This window comes from Otolemur garnettii, unplaced genomic scaffold (assembly GCF_000181295.1).
Source record: "Otolemur garnettii isolate 467f Iridium unplaced genomic scaffold, OtoGar3 scaffold00020, whole genome shotgun sequence".
NCBI lineage: Eukaryota > Metazoa > Chordata > Mammalia > Primates > Galagidae > Otolemur > Otolemur garnettii.
Genome location: NW_003852415.1, coordinates 19,532,860 through 19,555,588, shown reverse-complemented (window position 1 = coordinate 19,555,588; position 22,729 = coordinate 19,532,860). Strand labels below are relative to the sequence as shown.

The following is a 22,729-nucleotide window of genomic DNA, read 5'->3' as shown; positions in this document are numbered from 1 at the left end:
CTTGTTGGTGGGGCTGGCACTAGTAATGCGTGAACTCCTTGCCCCAGCCATTTGCATGTGCACAATAGGATGCCTGCGACCGCGGTTACCACGTGTGCACCAGCACAAGTGCAAATGGCTTGGAGAAAGGAGCTGTGGCCAATGAAAGGTATTCCAGTCTTCCTTACCGCTCTGTGCCGAAATGCATGGTGTGGCTATACAGATATGCTGCATAGCCACACCCATCATTAGGACCTATTATTGGGGTAGTGCTTATATTTAACAAATGCATAGAAATCCTGCTAGGGCTTATTTTTTGGGTAGGTCTTATTTTGGGGGAAAAACGGTATGAATGACTGACTGTTCTGAGCCTGGTTACAAACATCAGCACACAGAGTGATGGAGGATACCACACTGCCTTTTCACTGCAGTTTCCTCTGGCCTCATTATGACTCATGACCCCACACAGATGGAGAATTCAATCAAAAGATCAGTCCAATTGGTTTTCAAAAGTAGTCTAAGTTGATCTTCCCGACACCAAGCATCTTGAAGATGAATTTTTGATCTGGCAGTTTTTACTTTGAGATGCAGACTGAGTGATGAACCTGCCTACCAAACAGAACAGAAGCCACCACTCACCTCCCCACAGACTGCATGATGTCCAGCAGCAGCGGGGCTGCCAAGTCTGGGCTTAAGTGAATGAACGTGGAGAGGACCACAATGGCCAGCCCGAGGGTTTCTTCATCATATTCTTCAAGAATGGCCCCACAGTCATGGCATCTGCCAACAAACCAGGAATGAAAGAAACCACAGTTTCAAGGTTAATGGTCGACACACACACAGCTCTTGTTGGTGGGTCTTAGAAGAAGCCTCAAATAGGATCAGTGGCCCCATTTTAATGGTAAGTAGGAGACTCCAGTGCCACCATCACAATAGACACAGAGATGACCTGAGATCATGAAGGGTCCTTTTCCTGAAGATGTTCTTCAACTCATAAGCATCTGGCCTACACATGAGTTCCTGCTCCATTTTAGAATGAGCACCAATTGGACTATCTGGTTGACGGATTTTATACATGTAAAATTAGTGCTTGGGATGATCGGTCTAAACTTGACATACTACAAAGTCTTATTCTTTATCATAGCCACTAAATAAGCATTTATGTGCCAGGCAATATACTGGAAGCTTACAGTACAAAATACTGAAGAAATGTCCCTAAGGAGCTCACAAACGATCACTGAACATGCAGGTATAAACAAATAATTAAAATACAATGTGTTAAGTGCTAGAATAGGAAGATGTGCCAAAACTCAGAAAATATCATAACTCATTCTGCCTAGTGGGATCAGGGGAACTCTGCCTTAAGCTGGGTCTTTGAAGCATGAATAGGAGTTCGCTAGGCAGAGAAAGTATAGAAAGAAGGACACCTATAAAATCACGGAAAAGAGAAGACATCAGGCATGACCTAGAAAAGGTAGGGGGGCTAGAGAAAGCATTCCTGGAGAGGAGTGGTAAGGCCATACCATCAAAATCTAATAAAGTAAGGAACTTGGACCTTACCCTAGAAGAAATCTAGAGATTTTGAAGGCTGCCAGGATAGGAGATGACATACCCAATTTGAGATTCAGAGAGTGAATTCTGATGGTGGATAGAATAAGAATCAAGGCTCATCCTTATTCGCATCCTCCTAACAGTTTGAAGTTTCCAGTTGAGGGATTCTATTGGTGTGAAATTACTACTAGGGAAATCAATGAGTGACATTGTTTGCATTCATCCAAAAAAGAAAAACACTTACGCATAAATGGAAGCTGCTCATACAATATGGGATTATGCATATCAACACTTAACGGCTATGCGGTGACCAAATGGAATTCTGTAAGCATGGTAAAGAAAATCACTATGGGAGCTTACTTGTCCGTCATCACCGTGGGCTGTTCATCAGTGAATTCTTCGGGTGCAGGCACAAACATACTGACTATGCTGGGTGCTGACAGCAGGCTGGATTTGGTGGCACCTGGGTAAGCAGCAAAGGGACAACCAGTGAATAAACCCTCCTAGGGGACCAAGAAAGACCCTATTCTCCCACAACCCCTCCAAAGATTGTATGTCCAGGAGTGCAACTTGGACATCCCAATTTTATTGTGAAAAATACTCAATAGCACAGTGAAGTCAAGAAAGATTGCGATTTGTTTCTGCTTGTGTACTTTTAAGAGCTGGACTTCTCTCTCTCCCTTCGCCTCTTGACTTTGGAAAAGTTAAAAAGGGTGCAGGTGTGCCATCAGGGTACAAGGGCAAAGGTGAGAACCAAAGGGGGAACGGATGAGGGGCACCCTTAAAGTGAGTTACAGGCTTTGTTCTAGGCTTCTAGGCACAGATAGAAGCTGCCCATACAGCACTACATTTCTAAAATCACAGACAAATATCCACATTTAAAGTATTGCTAATTTGGGATGGAATAAGATCTCAGAACTCCACACACTTACGCAAGGGGAAATCTTTGAGTTAAGAAATATCAGTGCCAGTTTCTACTCTGGAAATCCATACCCTAAGCCCCCAAACAAAAAGACCTCATTTTTCAAAAGGAAGTATTTATGAATGAAGTATCAAGTGTTTTGAAGGAACCAACCAGTGACTCCCTCCCCTTCATCCAATGTCTATCTATCACAGTGTTTAAAACTTTGCAGTTTGATGCCTCCAAAGAAATCTGAGGCAGGAATCTTAGCAACATGCTCCAGGGGTGAGCAACTCTATTTGGAGAGCAAGGAGGCTGCTCTCCATCACAACAGCTGCTAGTGCTAGACAGATTCCCTGGGAACTGCGGAAATGAGGCACTCCCAGAGGAACCCCAGAGTTACAGTCCAGAATAATGGCATGTTCTACAAAGCGATAACTGCAACTTGAGTTATTCAAACAGCAGAGAAGGCAGAAAAACTCTGTGGTCATTAAATAATCTGTGTCTCATCGAGGAACTGTAACTTGGTGCTGGAGGTGAGGAGGGAGCCTGTCTGAGTTTTCCTTAAATAGAAGGAAAGTGGGCTCAGCGCCTATAGCTCTGCAGTTAGGGCACCAGCCACATACACCAGAGCTGATGGGTTCAAGTCCAGCCCGGGCCTGGCAAACAACAAGGACAACTACAACAAAAAAATAGCCAGTCGTTGTGGGGGCACCTATAGGAGGCTAAGGAAAGAGAATTGCTTGAGCCCTAGAGTTTGAGGTTGCTGTGAGCTATGACGCCACAGCACTCTACCCAGGGTGACAGAGTGAGACTCTGTCTCAAAAAAAAAGAAGGAAAGTGATTCAGAGAATTGGTTTCCAAAGGAATCAAAATAAAATGCTTAAAAACCTAGCCAAGTGGGCAATGTGTTTCAGTCTAAAGGGAAAAAATGGTATTAAGCCTTTGAAAAGTCAAGATGTTTCTACACCACAGACTCCCTGGCCTGGTCAAAGGTTACAAAATGTATTTCTAAGATGCAGGAGACCTACAAACCCAAATGGAAAGTATCTGAAAATATCTTTAGGCCACTTCTTAAGTCCCCAAATGGGAATCCAAATTTTCCCACTATACTATCAGCTGTATCTGAGATAACACTCCTAAGTACACCTATGCACGTCATTGACAAACATCTCCAGTTGGTTCACAGACACGCTGCCTTGAGTGGAAGCAACAGTATTACAAACATAACTGCAAAATTATTAATAGAAGAAAAGGCAAGCACTAACCCAAGATAAATGAAGACACAATTGATTATTAAATAGTATGATAAGCAGCATGAAAGTTGCTTCAAGAAACCAAAACACAGAAAGTTTTAAATCCAGGACTGTATTTTTTTTTGATCATTGACAGACCATCTCAACTATATGCCAAAATACCTATGCCAAAGGTGAAAAAATCCAGCACATAAGATACATGGTGATGTGTGCACAGACTGGCCAGGAACATAAGAAATTGATTTAAAAAAACAAACAAACTCTGAATCAAGGGTTTCGGAAGATTACTACCAATTACTGTTCTATAATAATCACAATTAAAGTCAAGGAAAGGGAGGGACTCAAAATCAGTTGATGTTTTCAAACCAACTATTCACTGATAAAAATGCCAAGGAAGAGGATTTTTTGTTTTGGTGGGGTTTGGGGGTGTTTTTGAGACAGAGTCTCACTATGTTGCCTTTGGTAGACTGCTGTGGCATCATAGTTCACAGCAGCCTCCAATTCCTGGGCTCCAGTGATCCTCTCGTCTTAGCTTCCTGAGTATCTGGAACTACAGGTGCCCGCCACAGTGCCCAACTAGTTTTAGAAATGGGGTGTTCAGGCTGGTCTCAGACTCCTGGCCTTAAGCAATCCGCCTGTCTCGGCCTCCCAGAGTGTTAGGATTACAGGTGTGAGCTATCATGCCTGGCCAAAAAGAGGTATTTTTGACAATAGCATTGTGAAGTGTTTTGCTATATGACAACACAGAATATATGATGCAGTATTTATGGCAGTCATCTAAAAAAGGAGATGGGTTAAGTCACTGGGCATTGGCTTAGTGGAATGGAATCAATGGAATCAATGGCTTCCTAAATAGTGCTGCTGGAGTGGGAGCCCAGAATAATGTATAAGGAGAAGGAGAGAAAGGCAGAAAGGAAGACAGAGGTGTGGTCATAATTCTTTGTTTGTTTCTTTGTTTGTTTAACCAATCATAAGTGAGCTTGCTTCTGAATTACAAAAGAACAAAGTAATGATTAACTACTCTGGTAGTTAAAATTCATGGAATGAATTTTGAGAGTAAATATTCTGATCTTAGAACAGCTTTTTTTCACAGGCAGCGTAAGGTCAAGTGGATATTTTCAATGTACACTTCAGATAGCTGAAAAGAAGCTGTTCACCTATGACCTCAACATTCTAGAAGAAATACAGACAAGCTAGACCATGCCCAGAAAAGCAAATACAGGATGATCCGAAAAGCTATTATGTATGAGAAGGAAAACTGAAGGACCCAGGAATGTCTGGTCTGGAGAAGACTAAGGGAATTAAGCAAGGGGTGGCTATTTTCAAATGTCAAAAAAATTACGTGAGAGAGACTAGAATTGTTTCATGTGTCTCCTAGGGTTAGAATGTCACTATAAGGAAGAACTGTCAATCATGTTCAAAGATGAGATGTCATCCCTGGACGGTTTAAGGAAAGATTGGCCCCACTCATGGAGCTGCAAAGGAATAGGCTGTTGCACCTGCTGGGAGACCAGATGGTGGTCATGTCCAGTCTCTTTTAGCTCTTACAGTCTGAGCCTCTGTGACTCCACTAACCTCTCATTCTCAACGGCTGTCCCTCCAGGTCAGGGTTTAGGCATGTTGGCACATTACACTGGCGTTTCCCGGGCTGTATCTGTTCTGTGGATAAACAGAGAGTTTCAGTTTTCAATGTGATCGGCTCAACACAATTTAGAATACAAAGAATTTAACCAATTATCTCTCGGGGCCATTTGTTTGGCCACTAATTACTATTGATTATTAATACTTATAGGAACCATCCTAGATTTTAGGGTGGGGTTGTTTGGGGTCTCACTGCCAACCTGAGGTTCCATGCTAAGAAATGTGACCGTCGCAAAAAAGTCCAGACCACCGCTCCACCCCCCAACCTCCAGAAAAGCTTAAATCTCATCTGTTCGGATAGGAAACAAAAGGCTAATGTCACGGCCATGAAAGAAATGTTTCATACAGATAAAAACTACATAAGTGATCATTTGGGGAAGTGGGCCAAAAAGGTAGTATAGGAAACATGTGGGACTGGTAGAGGGAAATGGCACACGCTGGACTGCGCGATTGAAGTTCGGGGGCCAGAAATGGAGGAGTGGCGCTTCAAAAACACTCGTTCACACAAAAGATGAGGCAAAGGAGCAAGGTATCCAGTGTGCGTGGATGGAGAAGAGGCAGCGTGCTGTGAGCGAGCTGGTGCACGCCGAGGTGGACTGATCACGACCCGTGTTTTGGGCTGCCTCTCTCAGTGCGTCTGCAAGGCCAGATTTAGTTTTGTGGAGACACGTGAGTCACTGCACCAACATGTGGTTTAGAGTGACATGCCACCTTACACTGTACTGCACAGTCCTAGACGCTCCTCTGGGCTTAGATTGGGGAACACTTTTCTATGGCACTAATTAAAATGAGAATATTGAGATGAAGCTCTAATAGGATTTGGGAACTACAGAAGCAACTTGGATGATGGAAAATCAGTCCAGGAAAACTCAGGTGAAAGAAATTCAGACAGCACGTAAATGGGAAGTATTAAATGAAAACCTAGGGGGGACGTGAATATGGTAGAAGTTTGGTTAAAAAGTGAAAAATTCAGTTAAATGGGTTATTTGGCAGCATGTAGATATTATTCCAATTAAAATTTGGATTGGAAATTAAGATCCATTTGGCTTTCTATAACTAAGTCAAACAAACCAGATTATAATTATACACAGAATCTAAAATGGTTACCTTAGGCTGAGCCATTTGCTCTGGACCTAATAGTTGGGTAAAATAATCCGGAGAGCCCCCAGAGCAGCCTAACAGAAGATGAGCATTTATTTACTAGAGGACCTAACCAACCAAAAGCTAGCAGCATCTCAGTAAAGAGAGAATCATAGCCCTCTTTGGTGTGAACAGAAAAACTCAGCTCCAGCCCTGTAAATTCTTAAGGTTTGCTAGCTAGTGTCTTTCTCCTCTTGTTTTTGCCTGTTGGCAAAAAACTACTATCATCACTCAAATGAACAGCAAATTGTAAACCTTTAAAAATGTTAAAAGCCCTTAAAAAGTCCAGGAAAGCTGAAATTATCTGTTAAATATAAGACTGGGTATGATACGTGAGATTTAGTTATCTGGGCTAGCACTCAACTCAGGCTCTAAGAATAATGGGGACAAATAAGATGACGTGTATATCAATATTATGCCTTAAAAAAATAAAAGTATCACAAGATTTTGGTTTTGTGGACATTGTAATTCATAGTCACAAGATAGAATATTAAATTAATCTCATTTAACTGTAGCCAGAAAGTACTCATCAAAACACCGAGTCTGATCCCAAGTGTTGGCCCCCAGAGCCTATCACAGTAATAAACCTTTAGTTTTCATAGTGCAAGCATGTTTCAAAGTGCTTTTGCATATATAATTTCATAATTCAAATGACCCATTTAATTACAGAAGACCAAAAAGAAGTGAAGACAAGCCCTAAGGAGAATTACTGGCTTGACAAGGGCATACATGTGCAGAACATGGTAACAAAGTTAGAAAATGCAGAGTGGCCACATTTAAAATAGACACGGTATATAGCAGGGCAGTCAACTCTTATTTTAAAATTAATGCAGTTCCATCGTTTGAGCATGGGGGTGCGCTGCTGCAGCCTGGTGACCTTGCTGGCTAAAACACAGACCCCCATCTTCCCAAACCCACTGGAGATGAGCATGCCGGTCAGCTGACATTTGTTATTACTGTGACTATTAATATTACTTTATGTGGGGGATATTTTATAGTTTATAAAACAGAGAATATTGATATCCTGTTGTGTTTCTTTTAATTTGCATCATGAAATTATAGCCCCATTCCCTCCTCCCCAGATGGATAACTCAATATCTGAAATTTGGGTCTTAGAGAAAAAAAGAGTTGGGTCAACCTTGGTGGAAGAACGTGTCACTCTAGAACACTTGGAAAGTTTTAATAGACTTATTATTTACAAATAATATTTAAAATATTATTTCTATTAGACTTATTATTTTTTAAAAAAATTATTTGAAACTAAGAACAAGAGAGAAAATCTATTCCTTAACAAGGGAGCAGAGTGGACACAGAGAAAGTGGCATTAGCTAATCCAAAAGGTAAAACAAGAAGAAAAAGCTTGACCCACCAGTGTCCCAGTTGCTGATGTTATGGGGGGCGCTAGACTGATGTTCCAGCTGGCGCTTCATTAACTGGCTCATTGTCAGAACTCCCAGGGATCCCCTTTTCATCTGCCTATACTGAGCTATATGGAGGAAATTAGGAGATGATTACTAGGGGAAATAAACTTCCACAGCACACAAAGGCTCCACACATCCATACAGAACCTTAATTTCACCTTTATTAGTTATTCATAATTTTTGATAAATTGTATGCTCCTGTCCAAATGAACTACTAAATAAAATATTACTTTCATTTACTTCTTAACTAACACACTCTGCTGTGTTCCAAAAAGTATTTAAGACAGATAATACTATTTTGAATTTATAGCTTAACTTTCTTTCTTGGGCATACATAGTTTCAGATTTCACCATATGCCGATGAGGTCCCCACATACGTGTGTACAATGTGTGTGTATGCATGCAAGTATGCTTTACAGCAGGATGTGTATATCAACTCCAATTTTCAGAGAGAGAAATGGGAGCAAATAAATATTTTTTTATGAGATAGTCTCACTATGTCGCCCTCAGTAGAGTGCCATGGTTTCACAGCTCACAGCAACCTCAAACTGTTGGGCTTAAGCAATGCTCTTGCCTCAGCCTTCCAAGTAGCTGGGACTACAGATGCCTGCCAAAACACCCAGCTATTATTTTTTTTTTGAGACAGAGTCTTACTTTGTCACCCTCAGTAGAGTACTGTGGCGTCACAGCTTACAGCAACCTCCAACTCCTGGGCTTAGGTGATTCTCTTGCTTCAGCCTCCCAAGTAGCTGGGACCACAGGCACCCACCACAACACCTGGCCATTTTTTGTTGCAGTTTGACCAGGGCTGGGTTTGAACCTGCCACCCTCAGTATATGGGGCCAGAGCCCCATCCACTGAGCCCTAGGCACCGCCCAAGCCCAGCTATTTTTTTCTTGTAGTTGTCATTGTTGTTTAGCAGGCCCACCAGTGAAATGTCAAGTTATTATCAGCATTTCCAAACCAGAAAACAATGACAAGCACTTCTCCCAGGGGATGGCTGGGTTAGAAAGCAGCTCGCCACCTCTGGTCTGAGTGGTCCACCCAATCCCTACCAACCAGCCCAGTGTGAGAGGCAGAACATCACTAATGTGGCTTTTCTACATGATCCCAAACACCTGGATATTTGAAAACTTAGGGTTTTTCACTCTTCTATAAAGATGATCTCAGAAACAAAGCCATGAGTTTTATGTCCTAGAAGGGGGATGGCAGCAACTAGGATGACTATATGGCCCCTGAAACCCTTCAAGGTCATATACAGGTTTCACAATCACAGTACCAAGGCAGCATCCTGGTGTGATGTAAAATCAATTTTAACACCACTTTTAAAGTAATTAGCATGTTGTTTGATTAGTGGTAACCATGGCATGTTTAGCTACAAAATAATCAGCTGATAAACTGATCAAAGGAGAAGAATATGATGGGAATTTCTGTGTCTTGGAGTCCATATGAATGGAATTCACGGAAATGATTATTTGACCTGACATTAAACAGCTCTTATTTCTTGTTCTTGATTGATAAAATTTACAATTTTATGACTCACTTGAAAAGTGCAGCTTCAATGAAAATTTAACAGCAGAAATGTTTTAAAGGATTTGACAAACTTAGAAATTAGCAACATCAAAAAAAAAGAAAGAAAGAAAAGAAATTAGCAACATCTAGCAGACTCAATCAAAGAAGGATTTAAAACCCCTAGCAACTGAGTAGTTTCTCTTTTTTTTTTTTTTTTGCAGTTTTTGGCCAGGGCTGGGTTTGAACCTGCCACCTCTGGCATATGGGGCCGGCGCCCTACTCTTTTGAGCCACAGGCGCTGCCCTGAGTAGTTTCTTTAATTCTCAGATATTTTTAAAGACAGCAGAATTCCCTGAGAGTAAAAACTCTTAATGTTTTGCTAAGGGATTATGCCTCCAAGAGCACACCACCAAGCGTTATAGAATGCAAGGAAGAAAAAAAATGGAAATCTAATGACATGCTAAGCTAAATCAGAAAGGCACGATTCAGTTGTGACGTTGGAATCATAATACACTCGATACACGTTTAATTAGCACTAGAGTCCCGCTAACTTAATCATCCTATCTCAAATTATACCCTAATTCACTATCTGAATTTTTTCCTGATTTTTATTTATTTTTATTAATATTTTTTCCTTTTTCCTTTATTAAATCATAACTGTCTTTTTTCTCATGTAAATTAGGAGGAAGAGATACACTTTCATAGTTTTAGTATGTGGACTTAAAAATGGGCATTTTTATCATATTGTCAAAGAGATTTTTATGATAAAAGAAGAACAGTTCTATTTGGAAACTAGCTGTTCTTCTTTGCTACCAAAAGGGCAAATAACTATCAGTTGGAAACGATTCATTATCATTTCTATAATCTTTGTTAGAATTGAATTTGAATTATTCTGAGGCAGTGTGGCATACTACAAAAGAACAAGGGATGGAAAGTCTACCAGCCCTAGCATCATTTCCTGTCTCTGTCACCTGGTGGCTGTATGGCTTTAGGCAAGTCAGTTAGCCTCCCTGAACTTCAGCTTCCTGATCTATAACATGCAGTCAAGAATATCCACCACGCAGTGCTGATGTGTCAGATAACAGCACGTGCAAAGCACTTTGCACAGTGCCTGACTCATGGTAGGTAGCCAATAAATGGCAGCTATCATTACTATTATGACTGTAAACTCCTGGAGAACAAGGGGTGTCTCATTTAAACATCTTTGATCCCCAGTGCCAAGCACAGTGCCTGACATCCAGCAGACACTTAATAAATAGCTGCTGAATAAATGAATGCATGAATGAATAAGGAAGATGATGATGTTCCGTACTACCAGTCCAGCATTTAAATTAAGATCTTTATCTGGTTTTTCAGGACCCTTCTCATTTTAAAAAAATGGTCAAATGAAAATTAAATAGCTTTTCAGGCAATGTCCACATAGAACACAAAATGTGTCAGCTCATGTGACAAAGGGTCACAGAACTTGCACCTCTGTATCTCTGATTTCTGTTAAGAATGTCCCAAGCTAACGTCTCTTATTTGACCCCAGTGCCACGTGGACACTGTTATGGAATTTTAATAGAACTCAAGCTCCTTAAGGACAAAATCTAGGAGACAGCAACAGAAGGCAGTCTCAAAACACTTGCCGCCTATAGAGCCTGTAAAACGTTATGAGATTTTTATTTTCCAAAGCAAAAAGGCTAGACCTAGTCATGATATATGACACATTTATTTTATGCTAACCTAGATCAGATTTTGTCCAGGATAGAGGTGATTCAAATTAAATAATGGTACTCCATGTAAAATAAACAGTGCTTTTCACGTGTCCCGAAACCAGTTCCATTTGCTAAGTGATTGTTTCTTAACAAATTAGGATTCTTGGCCAAAGTATAATCATAGTGATTTATCAAACATCTGAGATGTGAACAAAAGTGGGACATACTACACCTCAGGGTCTCTGAGAGCATACAACATAATGTCACCCAGGAAACAAACACACATTTAGAAAAGAAGAAAAACAGTATTGCAAAAATTAAAAACAAAGCAGCAGACAGTATTCCAAAATCAATGTACAGATGAAGTGATCACCAGAGGAAACCTTACTTGATATTGAGGAATGGCTACTGGTTTCCGGCACACCTGCTTCTAATGTAGGGGCAGATGAGGACTCTCGTGGCATTTCCAAAGTCGAAAGTCCTTTAGTAGAGGAATCTACAAGCAGAAATATTATTTAAAACTCAGGACACTGATTAAAGGCAAGTTCAAGAATCTTTTCCATGTCTTTTTCCCTCTTGCCTACTATACCCATTCAAATCTTTTATGAACTTTCGGGCCCTAGTACGTGTATAATAATTACTCTCATGGAGTTACATGCACCTGGTTTCAAAGTTCCATGGAGAGTTGATTATACATTACATTCTGCATCTGTGGATGTGCCTGCTGAAGATCAATAGCACATTACAGGGGAAAGCTCAGCATGCTCACAATGCAGATCCTGGAACAAGGCACTTAATTGCTCTACACTCAAGTTCCTTTCATCTAATATGTAAGACGCTTAATAGTTCATTCCACCTATCTGTCCCTTTGTCTGGCAATTTCCTACTCATCATTTACATCTCCACTTATAGAGAAAATTCCTCCTTCAGGAAGCCTTCCAGGATCTCTCTCCCTAGAAATATGCAAACAAAAACACCGGGTCAGGTGTTCCTTTTATGTAATTACAGAACATCTTGTCTTTAACCGATCTAAACTTATCACACCCTAATGTAATTGCCTGTGTACTTGACTATGACCTTCACTAAACCATGAGCAATTTAAGAGCTGAGACTATACTTAATTTGGAATAAATATGCATGATTAAATCAGATTTTAGATTTTACTACTTGAGCAAAAATCAGAGTATAATATTTGTTCTCCTGCCTGACAAATGTTGAGTCTAAAAGGAAATATTTTCTGTATATAATACTTGCTTTTTAATCTATCAGTAATGCGAAAGAAACTGTCTCACACCATTATAGGTAACTGCAAATGATTTTTTAAAAACTTTCTGAAGAGTTTAACACTTTGCCATAGCAAACCACCTAACTTCTTTACAAAATTTGTCATTTTAATCAGCACTCCGTGGTGATCCTGCAGTGCATCTTGCTGACTTGGAGTCACCACGATGGGCTTCCATGACTACACTCTGCTGTAATTCAGGAACGCCCATTCTACATGGCTTTGAGTTCTTAAGCTAATGATATTTCTGTCTCATCCTTCTCATAGTTTTTCCCTGCCACAGGGAAATCCACCATACAAACATACACTGTAATCATACAGATCCTATTGTATTATTGGCTAATCATTATATTTGCTGAACTGCCAGAAATAAATGTAAAACACAACCTAGACAAAGGCCTAGGAGAAAAGTTTTGAGTGTGGATGTGAGAGCACCTACTTTTGATTCTCAGAGGTCTTTCTGAGTAAATATGTTTGCCAGATTAATAACTACTTGATAACAAAAAATAGCATACCAGTAACCATTGTAAAGTTTTCCAAACTCTCTTAATAAGGCATAAAATAATGACTGATTTTAAATGACTTTAGTCATGAAGGTATTCGAGATTAGGTACCATTTCTTTCTCATGTATCCTCCCCAAGGCAGAGTGAAAAGCACACGTAATTATTTCCCTCATTTCTCTGCCCCCATTCTACCTGCGGCCACTATAGCATCGTGATCTCACCAGCCATGTGGATGAGGAACCTTAATGCGAGTTTTCAGGAATCCTCTGAAAGACTGTTAAGACTTTTAGAGTTTTGGTATGCTTATTAAAATCCTTGGCGTGTCTTTAACTTTAAAGAAATGCCAGTATTTTTAAGTGGAGTTATGGACACTAAGATAGTTCATAACCATTAGTGTACCAAGATTCCGTAAGCTGAGCAATTATTTTTCAGTTCTCTATCATTTTATGAAACTTTTTATTGGCATACAGTTTAAGACAAATATCCAAATAAAGCTATCCACTTAACTTAAAATATCTGTATTTTTCTAAGGTGTAGAAAATGTCATGATGTCCTTTCATTCATTCATCAAATATTTGCCAGCTGCTAGTCACATGGGATAGAATCAGCAAACAAAGCAGACAAAAATCCTTGCCTTCAGGAGCTTTCATTTTTTGTGGGGAGAGATATAAAATAATTAATATGCATAAAAGTAAGTAAACTATTCTATGTTAGAAGATCAGTTCTTTGTGGGAGAGAAATAGACAATACAGGATGCCAGGTTGGGTTGGCTTCACTGGGAACCTGCTGTGTGATCAGAGAAGAAAAGAAGTGAGGAAATGGGCCAGACAGATGCCTGACAGCTCCAGGGTGAGGTGTTCAAGAAAAGACAAGAAGCCACTGTGGCTGAGTAGAACCATGGAAAGAGCAGTGCAAATGAAGACCAGGGCCATGTATACTTTTCTAGGCCTTCAAAGAATGTGAGGTTTTGCTATGAAAGAAACAGACAGCCACTAGAAGGTTTTAAGCAGAAAAATGGCATAAGCTCATGTCTTAAAGCAGGGGTGTCAAAATTTTTTACCTTTTGCTGTGCATTCAAAGAATAAGAGTTATCTTGGGCTACACAAAAAACACACAAACAATAATGAAAGCTGATTAGCATACTTTTTGTAAGATTCGATACCACAGACACGCAAAAAAAGTCCTCACAAAATCAGCATGCAGGCCAGCCACAGGTTGGACACCCCTGCCTTAAAGGATCACTCCGGCTGTTGTGTTAAAAGGACATGAACTTGATAAGGGTAGAAGGTGAGACACCAGTTAGGAGGCTCTAGCAGTTAATCCAGGTTGAGAGATGGCAGTGGCTCAGACCAGGGTGGAAACAGCAGATATGAGAAGAAGCACCACATTCCAGATACACTTTGAAGGTAGGCCGAGGTTCCCAGATAAAATGCTTTGTTCAATTTTAACTTTCAGGTAAACAACATACTTTTTTAGTCTGAATACATCGGATGCACTATTTAAGAGACATGGCTCCAATTCCTCACTCCTCCCTGGGTCCACACTTTTTACCGTGTGACTCTCAAGTTTCTCCTGCTAAAGAGGCAAAGTGCATTTCCCCTCTTGACTTTGGTCCAGCCATGAGATCAGCTTTGCCTAACAGAATGTTTGTAGTCATAACATGACCAAAGGCCTGAAAAGTGTTTGTGCAACTGGTCCTCTTGCGGCTCTGCCATCACTATGAGAAAAATGTCCCCAGGCTTCATGGCACCAGCTGAGGTTGGCAGGCATGACAGGCAGAGCCTGTCCAGTCAGCCCAAATTAGTCAATCCCCAGATGACCAAAAGACTGTCAAACTAAATAAACACTTACTGTTTCATGCTGCTGAGATTTTTGTTACCCAGTATTATTCCAGCAATAGGTAACTGATAACTGTCTCAGGATACAGACAATATAGAAAGCCCTAAGACCAGATGAGACCCCCAACAGAGTGAGTGTCCATAGAGAAAAAGTTGAGGCAGAGACCCAGGAACTCCTTCATTAGGGAGATACGGAGGAGCAAAAGAGACTGAGAAGAATGACCACTGAATAAGAGAAAACCAAGAAGAGTTTGGTGTCCTGGAAGCCAAGTGAAGTGGGAGTGATCAACTGTGCCAGATACTATAAATATGTCACAAGGTAAGACCCAAGAGCTGACAGATTTAGCAACATAGGCCACTGGTGACTTTGACAAGTGCAGTTTTGGTGAAATAGCAGGAATAAAACCTTCCCGCTAATAACTTTTTTTATTTTTTAGAGATAGGGTCTTGCTATGTTACCCAGGCTGGAGTACAGTGACTATTCACAGGTACAATTACAACACACTACAGCCTCTCATTCTTGAGCTCAAGTGATCCCCCCGCCTCACCCTTCCAAGTAGCAGAGACTATAGGCCTATGCCACCATGCCTGTCTTAGGAATGATTTTTAGAAAGAATAGATTGCGAGAAAATTGAAGTAAGTGATGGTATAGACAACTTTTCTAAAAAGTTTTGCTACATGATGAGAAGTAAAATGGGATAATGGTTGGGAGAATTGCTATCAAGAGCTTTTTTTTTTTTAAGAGAAATAAGATTATGTTTGTAATGCTCAAGTCTTTAGGGAATTAAGAAAAAAAAAAAAGGAGGAGACAGAGGGAAAAGTTTTTGGTATCTTGTCCACATGTGGAAAAGCTGGCTAGAGACAGGCGCACAGGCTGTTTACCTGCAGCCCCAGCCAGGAAGGCCAGGCGTGTGAGTGTCCATGCTAGAAGGTAGGCAGGTGCAATGGTAGGAGGCTACGGAAATTCCTTCTGATGATGTCAGCTGGAAGAGTTATTAAAAGTTTAGGAAGAAAAGTAGCTAGGAAATAGTCATTTAGGAGAATAGAAACATGAACTGACCAAGAAAATATAATTAATTGCCAGGTAGCTTTCAGGACCCAGTTGAGGTTCTTGGCCATTAATTTAAAGCAAGTCCCGTCAACATTATGTGTTTCCAGCCATTCACATTCATCTAACAGGTGCCAGTAGACAGAAAGGCAATTTAACAAGGGTTGTGTTTAGCCATTGTGAGTCTCAAAAAGCAAAGGCCAGAGAGGGAGTAGACGGGGGAGGCAGGGGAATTACACTGATAGCGTTGGATTTAAATTGAGCAAAAAGAGAGGACTGGGGGGGGGGGCGATGGTGAAAGGCAATAGGATCAATACATGCTGTTCAGAGAGAGGGGAAATGGTAATCAGAGCATGAGAGACGTGAAATTGAGACCAGGAAGGGGTGCAATTACTGGCAATAACTAGGTCTGTGCTACACATAGCGCCGTGCAAAGGAGCAGCTGAGCCAGGTGGAGAATCCAGACGGATCAAGTAACTGAGATGCCAGAGTGTCAGAAGAATCAGCTACTTTAGTACTGAAATCAATAAGAATTAAGATAGGAGCAATTTAGGAAAGAGTAAGAAAAGCCCAGCGACAACTCTGTCAGCAAACGAGAATGGGTCGGGGGTTAGCAGTGAGGCAACAAGGAGGGTCGTGGGCAGTGTGGTCAGAGGACAGGAGACTCCAACCTGGGAATGTTGGCTTTCTACAAAACTAAGAAAGCAAAGGAAACAGAAGAGAAAGCATACGTGTAAGGGACTTTGCTCACTGAAGGACTGTGAATTTCTGAGAACACAGGGGAAGGGTTTTAAAGAGAGATTAGTATGTCTATGGAAGGTAAGGTGCGATAGAGATAAAAAAAAATTGCAACGACAGCATCATATATACTATAAATATTTAAAAGACTTATGATCACAATTGTCAGATACTTTTCTCTTGTTCTGGTAACAAATATAGGAATACAAAACCATCTTCCTCCCTGGTAGCCTGGGGAACCTGACACAAGGATGAATAAAGAGGGCAACACACATGTACCCACAACTTACACGTGCAGCCTACAGCTCAGGTAACCACCCGCGCTGTAGATAAGACATAGATATAGACCTCCACAGTTTCTAGGCCACTGCTGTCCTCCATCCATATGCAGCAATTTTGGCTCCAAACAATAAATAAAAGGGTGTCCCAGTTTCCCTAAGAGCCTTCTTAAGTTCTTAAACTTTCTTGTTATTACAGGATCCTTTTTTCCCGCTGCCCGGCTGAAGCATGACCCTTTCCAAATATACTGATGTTCGGTCACCAGGTTTTTTACAGAGCATCTTTGAGCTACACAGCTCTGTCCTGTGAGCCAGAGAACAGCTAGAAACCTCTGGAAATGCCTGGCACAAATCAAAGAGCCTGACACGTTCTCTTAGAAGTTGCTTTTGTGTGGAATAGTGGAGAAGGCAGGCCTAGACTCAGGCACTGTTTCTGCCTGGCCACGGTGGGTCACTCCTCAAAGCCTCAGGAACTCCTTGCATGAAATGAGGGCTGAGCTAAAAGTGTCTAAGATCTTTGCCAGTTCTTAATGTTCTATAGTCTATGAACCTACTAAAATAATCATCCCCTGACAATGACGTTTCTTTCCAAAGAGTCACATTAATTTTTTTTGTAATATCTGAACTGAGAATTGAAGAGACATTCTGATGGGTGTTGCAGCAGTATCACAGAAAACTGCGTTAGGAGGCGGTGGGTGTACCCTCAGCTTGCCACTTTCCCTAAGTTATTGTTCTTAGAAACAGCACCTCTAAGGAAACAAAAGAAATAGCGCTTGAGGCAGGAAACGTTGCCTGTGGGCAATGACAACTTCCGTGTCCAGGGATTAGGGTCTAAGTTGTAATGAGTACTTTTTGGTTCCTGATACGCGGTTTTTATCTATAATCAGCTGTAGACCCTAAATGATTATACAGTCAATTCTTAAGCACTCCAAGCACTCTTGGCTTGCTCTTAGCCTTTCTGATTTGTTGCTTCTTTGGACTATATCATAACTCACCAAAAACAGAGCAGGAAAACAAAAATAAGGAAAGCAAAGAATTCAAGTGAATGACTTTTGTTGTCCGAAGAAGAGTACGATGATATTTGGAACATCCTGCTACGAAGTAACCATTGCCTGTTATTGCCAAGGGTGGTCAAGAATTGGCTGTAAAGTTTAGAAACAACAAATACGGAAACACGTATGGAGCCAGCAGAACCACGTCTGAATCCAACGCAGTCGGGCAGACAGGAAGGATTCAGGGCGACTGTGAAGCGATTATAATGTCACACCTTGACATTATAAGATTTTGAACTGGAGGCATATTTAGTGCCAATACCCTACCAAGTTAGATGCACAAACCTGAAGGGAAGGCTAAGGGATAGAAGAGAGACCAGCTTACCTGTGTCCTTCTGTTCCCCCAGTTTGTCTAGAATGTTGAAGGAAATGTCCAGGTACTCTCTCTGGATAGCGCTGACAGCGATCTTCCTCTGCTTCCTCTGTCGGGGAACAATCTGAATCTTAAACTCTGATTCCTCAGCGCCTTCCTCTTCCACCTTCCTGTCCGGATTCTGTTCTGTGTCGGATTCAGCACTCGTGTCGGGCTTCTCACTTTCTGTTGGATTCTCCCCATCTTCGGGAACTTTGAGGAGGACAGTTTTTGCCCCTGAACTTGGTGTCAGCCCATCAGCCCTCTCCTCTTCGGTGCTGGCGTCAGGGTTATCATCCAGGGACGTCTCCGGGAGAGCAAATGACTTCTGAAGCAGGTCCCGTTTCTGTTTCAGCGTCAGCGGGCTACCACAGGGAAACTCGGACAGCTCCTCGGGTTTGGGTAATTGCTCGGAGTCTGTAGGGTCTTCCAGGGCTATGAGAGCGGAGTCCTTGTCACATGCCGACTGGCTATTTCCTGAGTCCTTAGTAGAAAAGTCTTTGGAACAATCCTCGATGCTTACTTGCACAAGGGGAGTTGCACTTAGGCTGAGGCCGGAGGGATGGCTGGGGACAGAGGCCGAGGAGGCGGCATTTTCACCAGAGGGGCCCTCATGGCCTCGGTTCATCGCCTCCTCCTCTTCGTCACTCTCTACTATTCTGAGAGGTGGAAGAGGCTCGAAGACGAGAGAGTCACTGTCAGACGTTGAGAGGATAGAGTGTTTTTCAGGCCCTGATGTTGAATCTGAGGACAAATCTATCAGATCTAAATCCTCCTTAGGAGCAGCCTTGACTGGAGAATCAATTTTCACCTCGAAGGTCTCCATACAGTTTAATCTGACTTCTGGTATCACGGGCCTGCGAGGGTCCTGAAAACCCTCCAGGGCTGGGTTCTCAGGGATCTCAATATTCTCAGGCCTCGTAGCGGAATTCTGTCTAGAACGTCCGGGGTCATTGTGTCTTTGTGTGATATAGGCAGCGGGGGCAGGAGGCTTCTCTACGTCACAGCGATCTATGCAAGACTTCCTGCGATGCTCGTCTAGCGTAAACAAGAGGGAGTCTGCATTCCCTATATCAAGAGATTTTTGTTTAAAAGAGCGCAGCTTTTTTTTCTGAATGCTTTCTTCTCTCACACAGTGTAGGAGGCTGTCTTGCAATGCACCCGTCTCTCTATATTCAGCCAGTTCTATTTCACCTGATTAAAACAGAAAAAGCTAGTACTATTTTACTTGGCGATTTCACCAAATTTTTCCCCTCATACTTGGGCATACGACTGGCATAAATCATAACCACAATCCCAGCTCCACCAGAAGGCACAACAAACTTTCTGGCCAACTTTTTGTACGGCTCATTCTAATGTCAAAAACCGGAAAACTTTGGAATGAAAGAAACCGAAATGGCGGTTCGAGATCTCATTTCCAAAATCAGGCTTCGGGATAACTCCTCAGCTCTGTTTGTGCACAAGAGAGGGGATCGTATTTTTTGGCTGAGGCAGATCTAGGACACTGTATTCAAATTGTGTGGAAGAGAAGCAAACATTTTGCAACAAATCAAATCAAGCAATGGCCCTCGAAGACAATTATGACGTTATGATGTATCTGTCCATTCACGTATATATATAAATGTGTATATATATATACTGTTTGTGCATACATATATATATAAATCAACAGTATTAAAATGTATAGTAACATAATAAAATTAAGATTTCACCCCAAAACAAACGGTAGAGTACAACATTTCTGCATAAAATTACTAAGAGAAAAAATTCATACTTCTCTGAACATTCATCTCAACCGGCTGATATTTCACCATTTTGCTGCCGCCTATTCTTTTCAATCTTGCAAAAAAAGTTTGAGACTCTTTATTGCAGGGTCCAGTAGGTGTATCATGAATATCAGATTCATCAAAAACACTATCTTCTTCTAATTGGGGGAGAGAAAGTCAAAATTACACTTAAAAGAGATTATTCTCTCTTAGGCTGTGTCTACACAAGCATTTCAATGAAAGCATTATGGCACAAAGTCTGGGGTGGTTTTCTGCACCAGCCCAAGTCTGATTCAACTGATATTCAGTTGAATATTACTGAAGTTGTAAAATACGGCCTATATTTAGTGGGTTGGCTTTTCATCCAGGCATCAAATTATCCATAGGTTGACCAGAGCAACCTATTATTAAGACTGCCCATCATTTTCCATGTGACAACTGGCAGCATTTTTAAAAGAAGCATCTTGAGATTCTAATGGAGCCTTTCCGAGGAAGCTATTCCAGTGCATTTAAAACCAGATGACACACAGATATCAGCTGCTCTTCCCAGGAGTCTCTGACACTGCTTGAAATCGCCTGCTTTGTGTAGATTTTCAGGCTAATTTGGCAAAAGCAAATTAAACAAAATGAGTAGGTTTTGCCCTTTCCAAAAAATATCTGCCTTCCTGAGATTTGGGAACTGGCATAGACACAGCCTAACAGTACATGCACCTTATACTGTGTGAATGCAAAATACTGTACTCTACATTTGATAATGAGACACACAACACACAGAAAAGCTTAGAAAAGCCACTTGTCGTCTCAAAAGCTCCACAAATGATTATGGACTGAAAGAGTACACAAAGGAAAAAGAAAACAGAAAATAACACTTCCTCCTATTAAAGTAAGATTCTTCTCTGAGGAGTTGACCACATGCAACTATTATGGCTCTCATGAATTCCATAAAGAACCTTTGACACTTATGCTCCTAAAGATCCGTAAACAAGTCATTCACTTCAAGTGCCTAGAGAGCTTGTTTTTGTGTCCTCTCTTCTATTCCCACTTGGCCACTTGTAAATCAAAGATCAACTCAAAAATGCATTAATGAGTTCAGTTAAATTTTCTTTTTTCATCCTTTTGAAAGGCCAAAGCCATGTACAAAGGGGCAAGAGAAAAGCCTACTAAAATGCATGTAATACCACAATAAATGAAGTTAACCTACTATTCCAGTTGAATATCACTGAAGTCATAAAATACGGCCTATATTTGTATCTATCTTTATGACAAAATGAAGCTCAGATGTGATTATGATTATTCAAGATTTCTTACGTATAAGGGCAGTATATGCATCAGGTGTTTTTTTTTTTTTTATGCATCAAGTTTTAAGGGCCCTTTTTGTCCTAATGCACAAGATTCCACAAGTAAATGAAACTTGAAGCAGTAAATTTTACATAAAATAAACATACTAATCCTTTTAATCACAGAAAAAAAATGTTAATTATAAGAATAGATTAAAAAGAAAAACAACCCAGTGAACTTCCATGAAGATGAGAAAGCCTAACAAATTTCCATGCTTCTACAGAAAATATCACACAGTTATCTGTTTTACTTCTCTAATTCCTTTTTTAAAAAATATCCTTTGAATATGCAGTTTTTCATGCAAATAACTATATGATTTCCGTTACATAACTTTGAAATAATTCTCAAAAATGTCCTGAAAGATCAAGAATGAATGGCCACAAGATGGCGCCTCTCATCCAGAAAGGTTCATCTGGGATTGGTCCAAATCTGAACCTTGCACTTTATACTGTGCACCCTTGAGAATATCCACAGATGAAGAGAATCGAATCAATTTCCCAGAGCTAAAACTTAAACTGGTCGACAAAATATTCTTCAGGAAGGATCTGAACGGTACCAGAACTTAAAGAGACTAGTTCCCAGAGTTCCGTTGTAGCTAGTCTAGATTCCTGGACCTTTCAGCAATAAACAAACAATGGAATGTGGGTCAGGATTTATCCTCTGGAGACAGTTAGAGAGCAGTCCTACCCATTCAGACTATCCTAGCACCACAAAGGGTCTTTGGACCGTTGGCCATCTCCCAGGCTTAGATTAGGTGACATTACTTTTATAAATCTAGTCACTAGTGTCATGCACTAAAGTGATGAACCTTGGGAAACATCTGGGCTGTAGTTTTATTCTACTGTCCCCTTGGAAGAAAAGCTATCAATAATAGAGATCACTTACACCTGTGCAAAAATATTAATAATAGAGATCACTTACACCTGTGCAACAAAAACTGTTTTTTTTTTTTTCCCTTGCCTTGACTCATTTTATGAATTAAAAAGATAGGAAAAACCACTTCAGCTAATTTAGACTTCATTCAAATTCTGTGAGCACAAAGTCCACTGCCAAACTAGAGACCTATAAATGAGTGATGGCTCCACTGAGTGCCAGTCAAGATTTACTTTACAGGCCAAAAGCAAGATGTTTCCAACACATAAGACAACTTACAAAAGTTCCTCAATCAGACAGCGCAGATTGTTCTATAAATCATTGTCATCTTCTTGTATGAGCTTAGAAGTATATCAATTATTTTTCTTAAAGACTCAATTAAACAATTTAAGCAGCAACATTCATAGGAAAGTTGGAAAATTAACAAAGTGTTACAGTAAGTGATTTTTTTTTTTTTTTTTTTGCCTCCAGAATTTTATCTGGGGGTGTTCCTCTATCTCCTAAGGAAAACATTGTCCAGAAATGTATTATACATTCAAACTAAGCTTGGGATAGAATTCGG

General features: G+C 40.7%; 1 protein-coding gene across 4 annotated transcripts in view; it reads right to left on the bottom strand.

The window, feature by feature from the left end:
- The window catches only part of UNC79 (unc-79 homolog, NALCN channel complex subunit), a 249,721-nt gene that overhangs the window by 60,078 nt on the left and 166,914 nt on the right, over nucleotides 1–22,729 (bottom strand). For 2 of the 4 annotated variants that reach the window (XM_023511544.1, XM_023511543.1), the window contains 7 exons: nucleotides 19,965–20,114; nucleotides 18,164–19,384; nucleotides 11,487–11,594; nucleotides 7,838–7,954; nucleotides 5,263–5,346; nucleotides 1,891–1,993; nucleotides 619–759 (listed from right to left, as the gene is read on the bottom strand). In XM_023511544.1, the coding sequence (XP_023367312.1) occupies nucleotides 619–759; nucleotides 1,891–1,993; nucleotides 5,263–5,346; nucleotides 7,838–7,954; nucleotides 11,487–11,594; nucleotides 18,164–19,384; nucleotides 19,965–20,114 (1,924 nt within the window). The remainder of the gene's footprint in view (nucleotides 1–618; nucleotides 760–1,890; nucleotides 1,994–5,262; nucleotides 5,347–7,837; nucleotides 7,955–11,486; nucleotides 11,595–18,163; nucleotides 19,385–19,964; nucleotides 20,115–22,729) is intronic. The other 2 variants (XM_003787004.2, XM_012803423.1) reach the window with 1 other exon arrangement.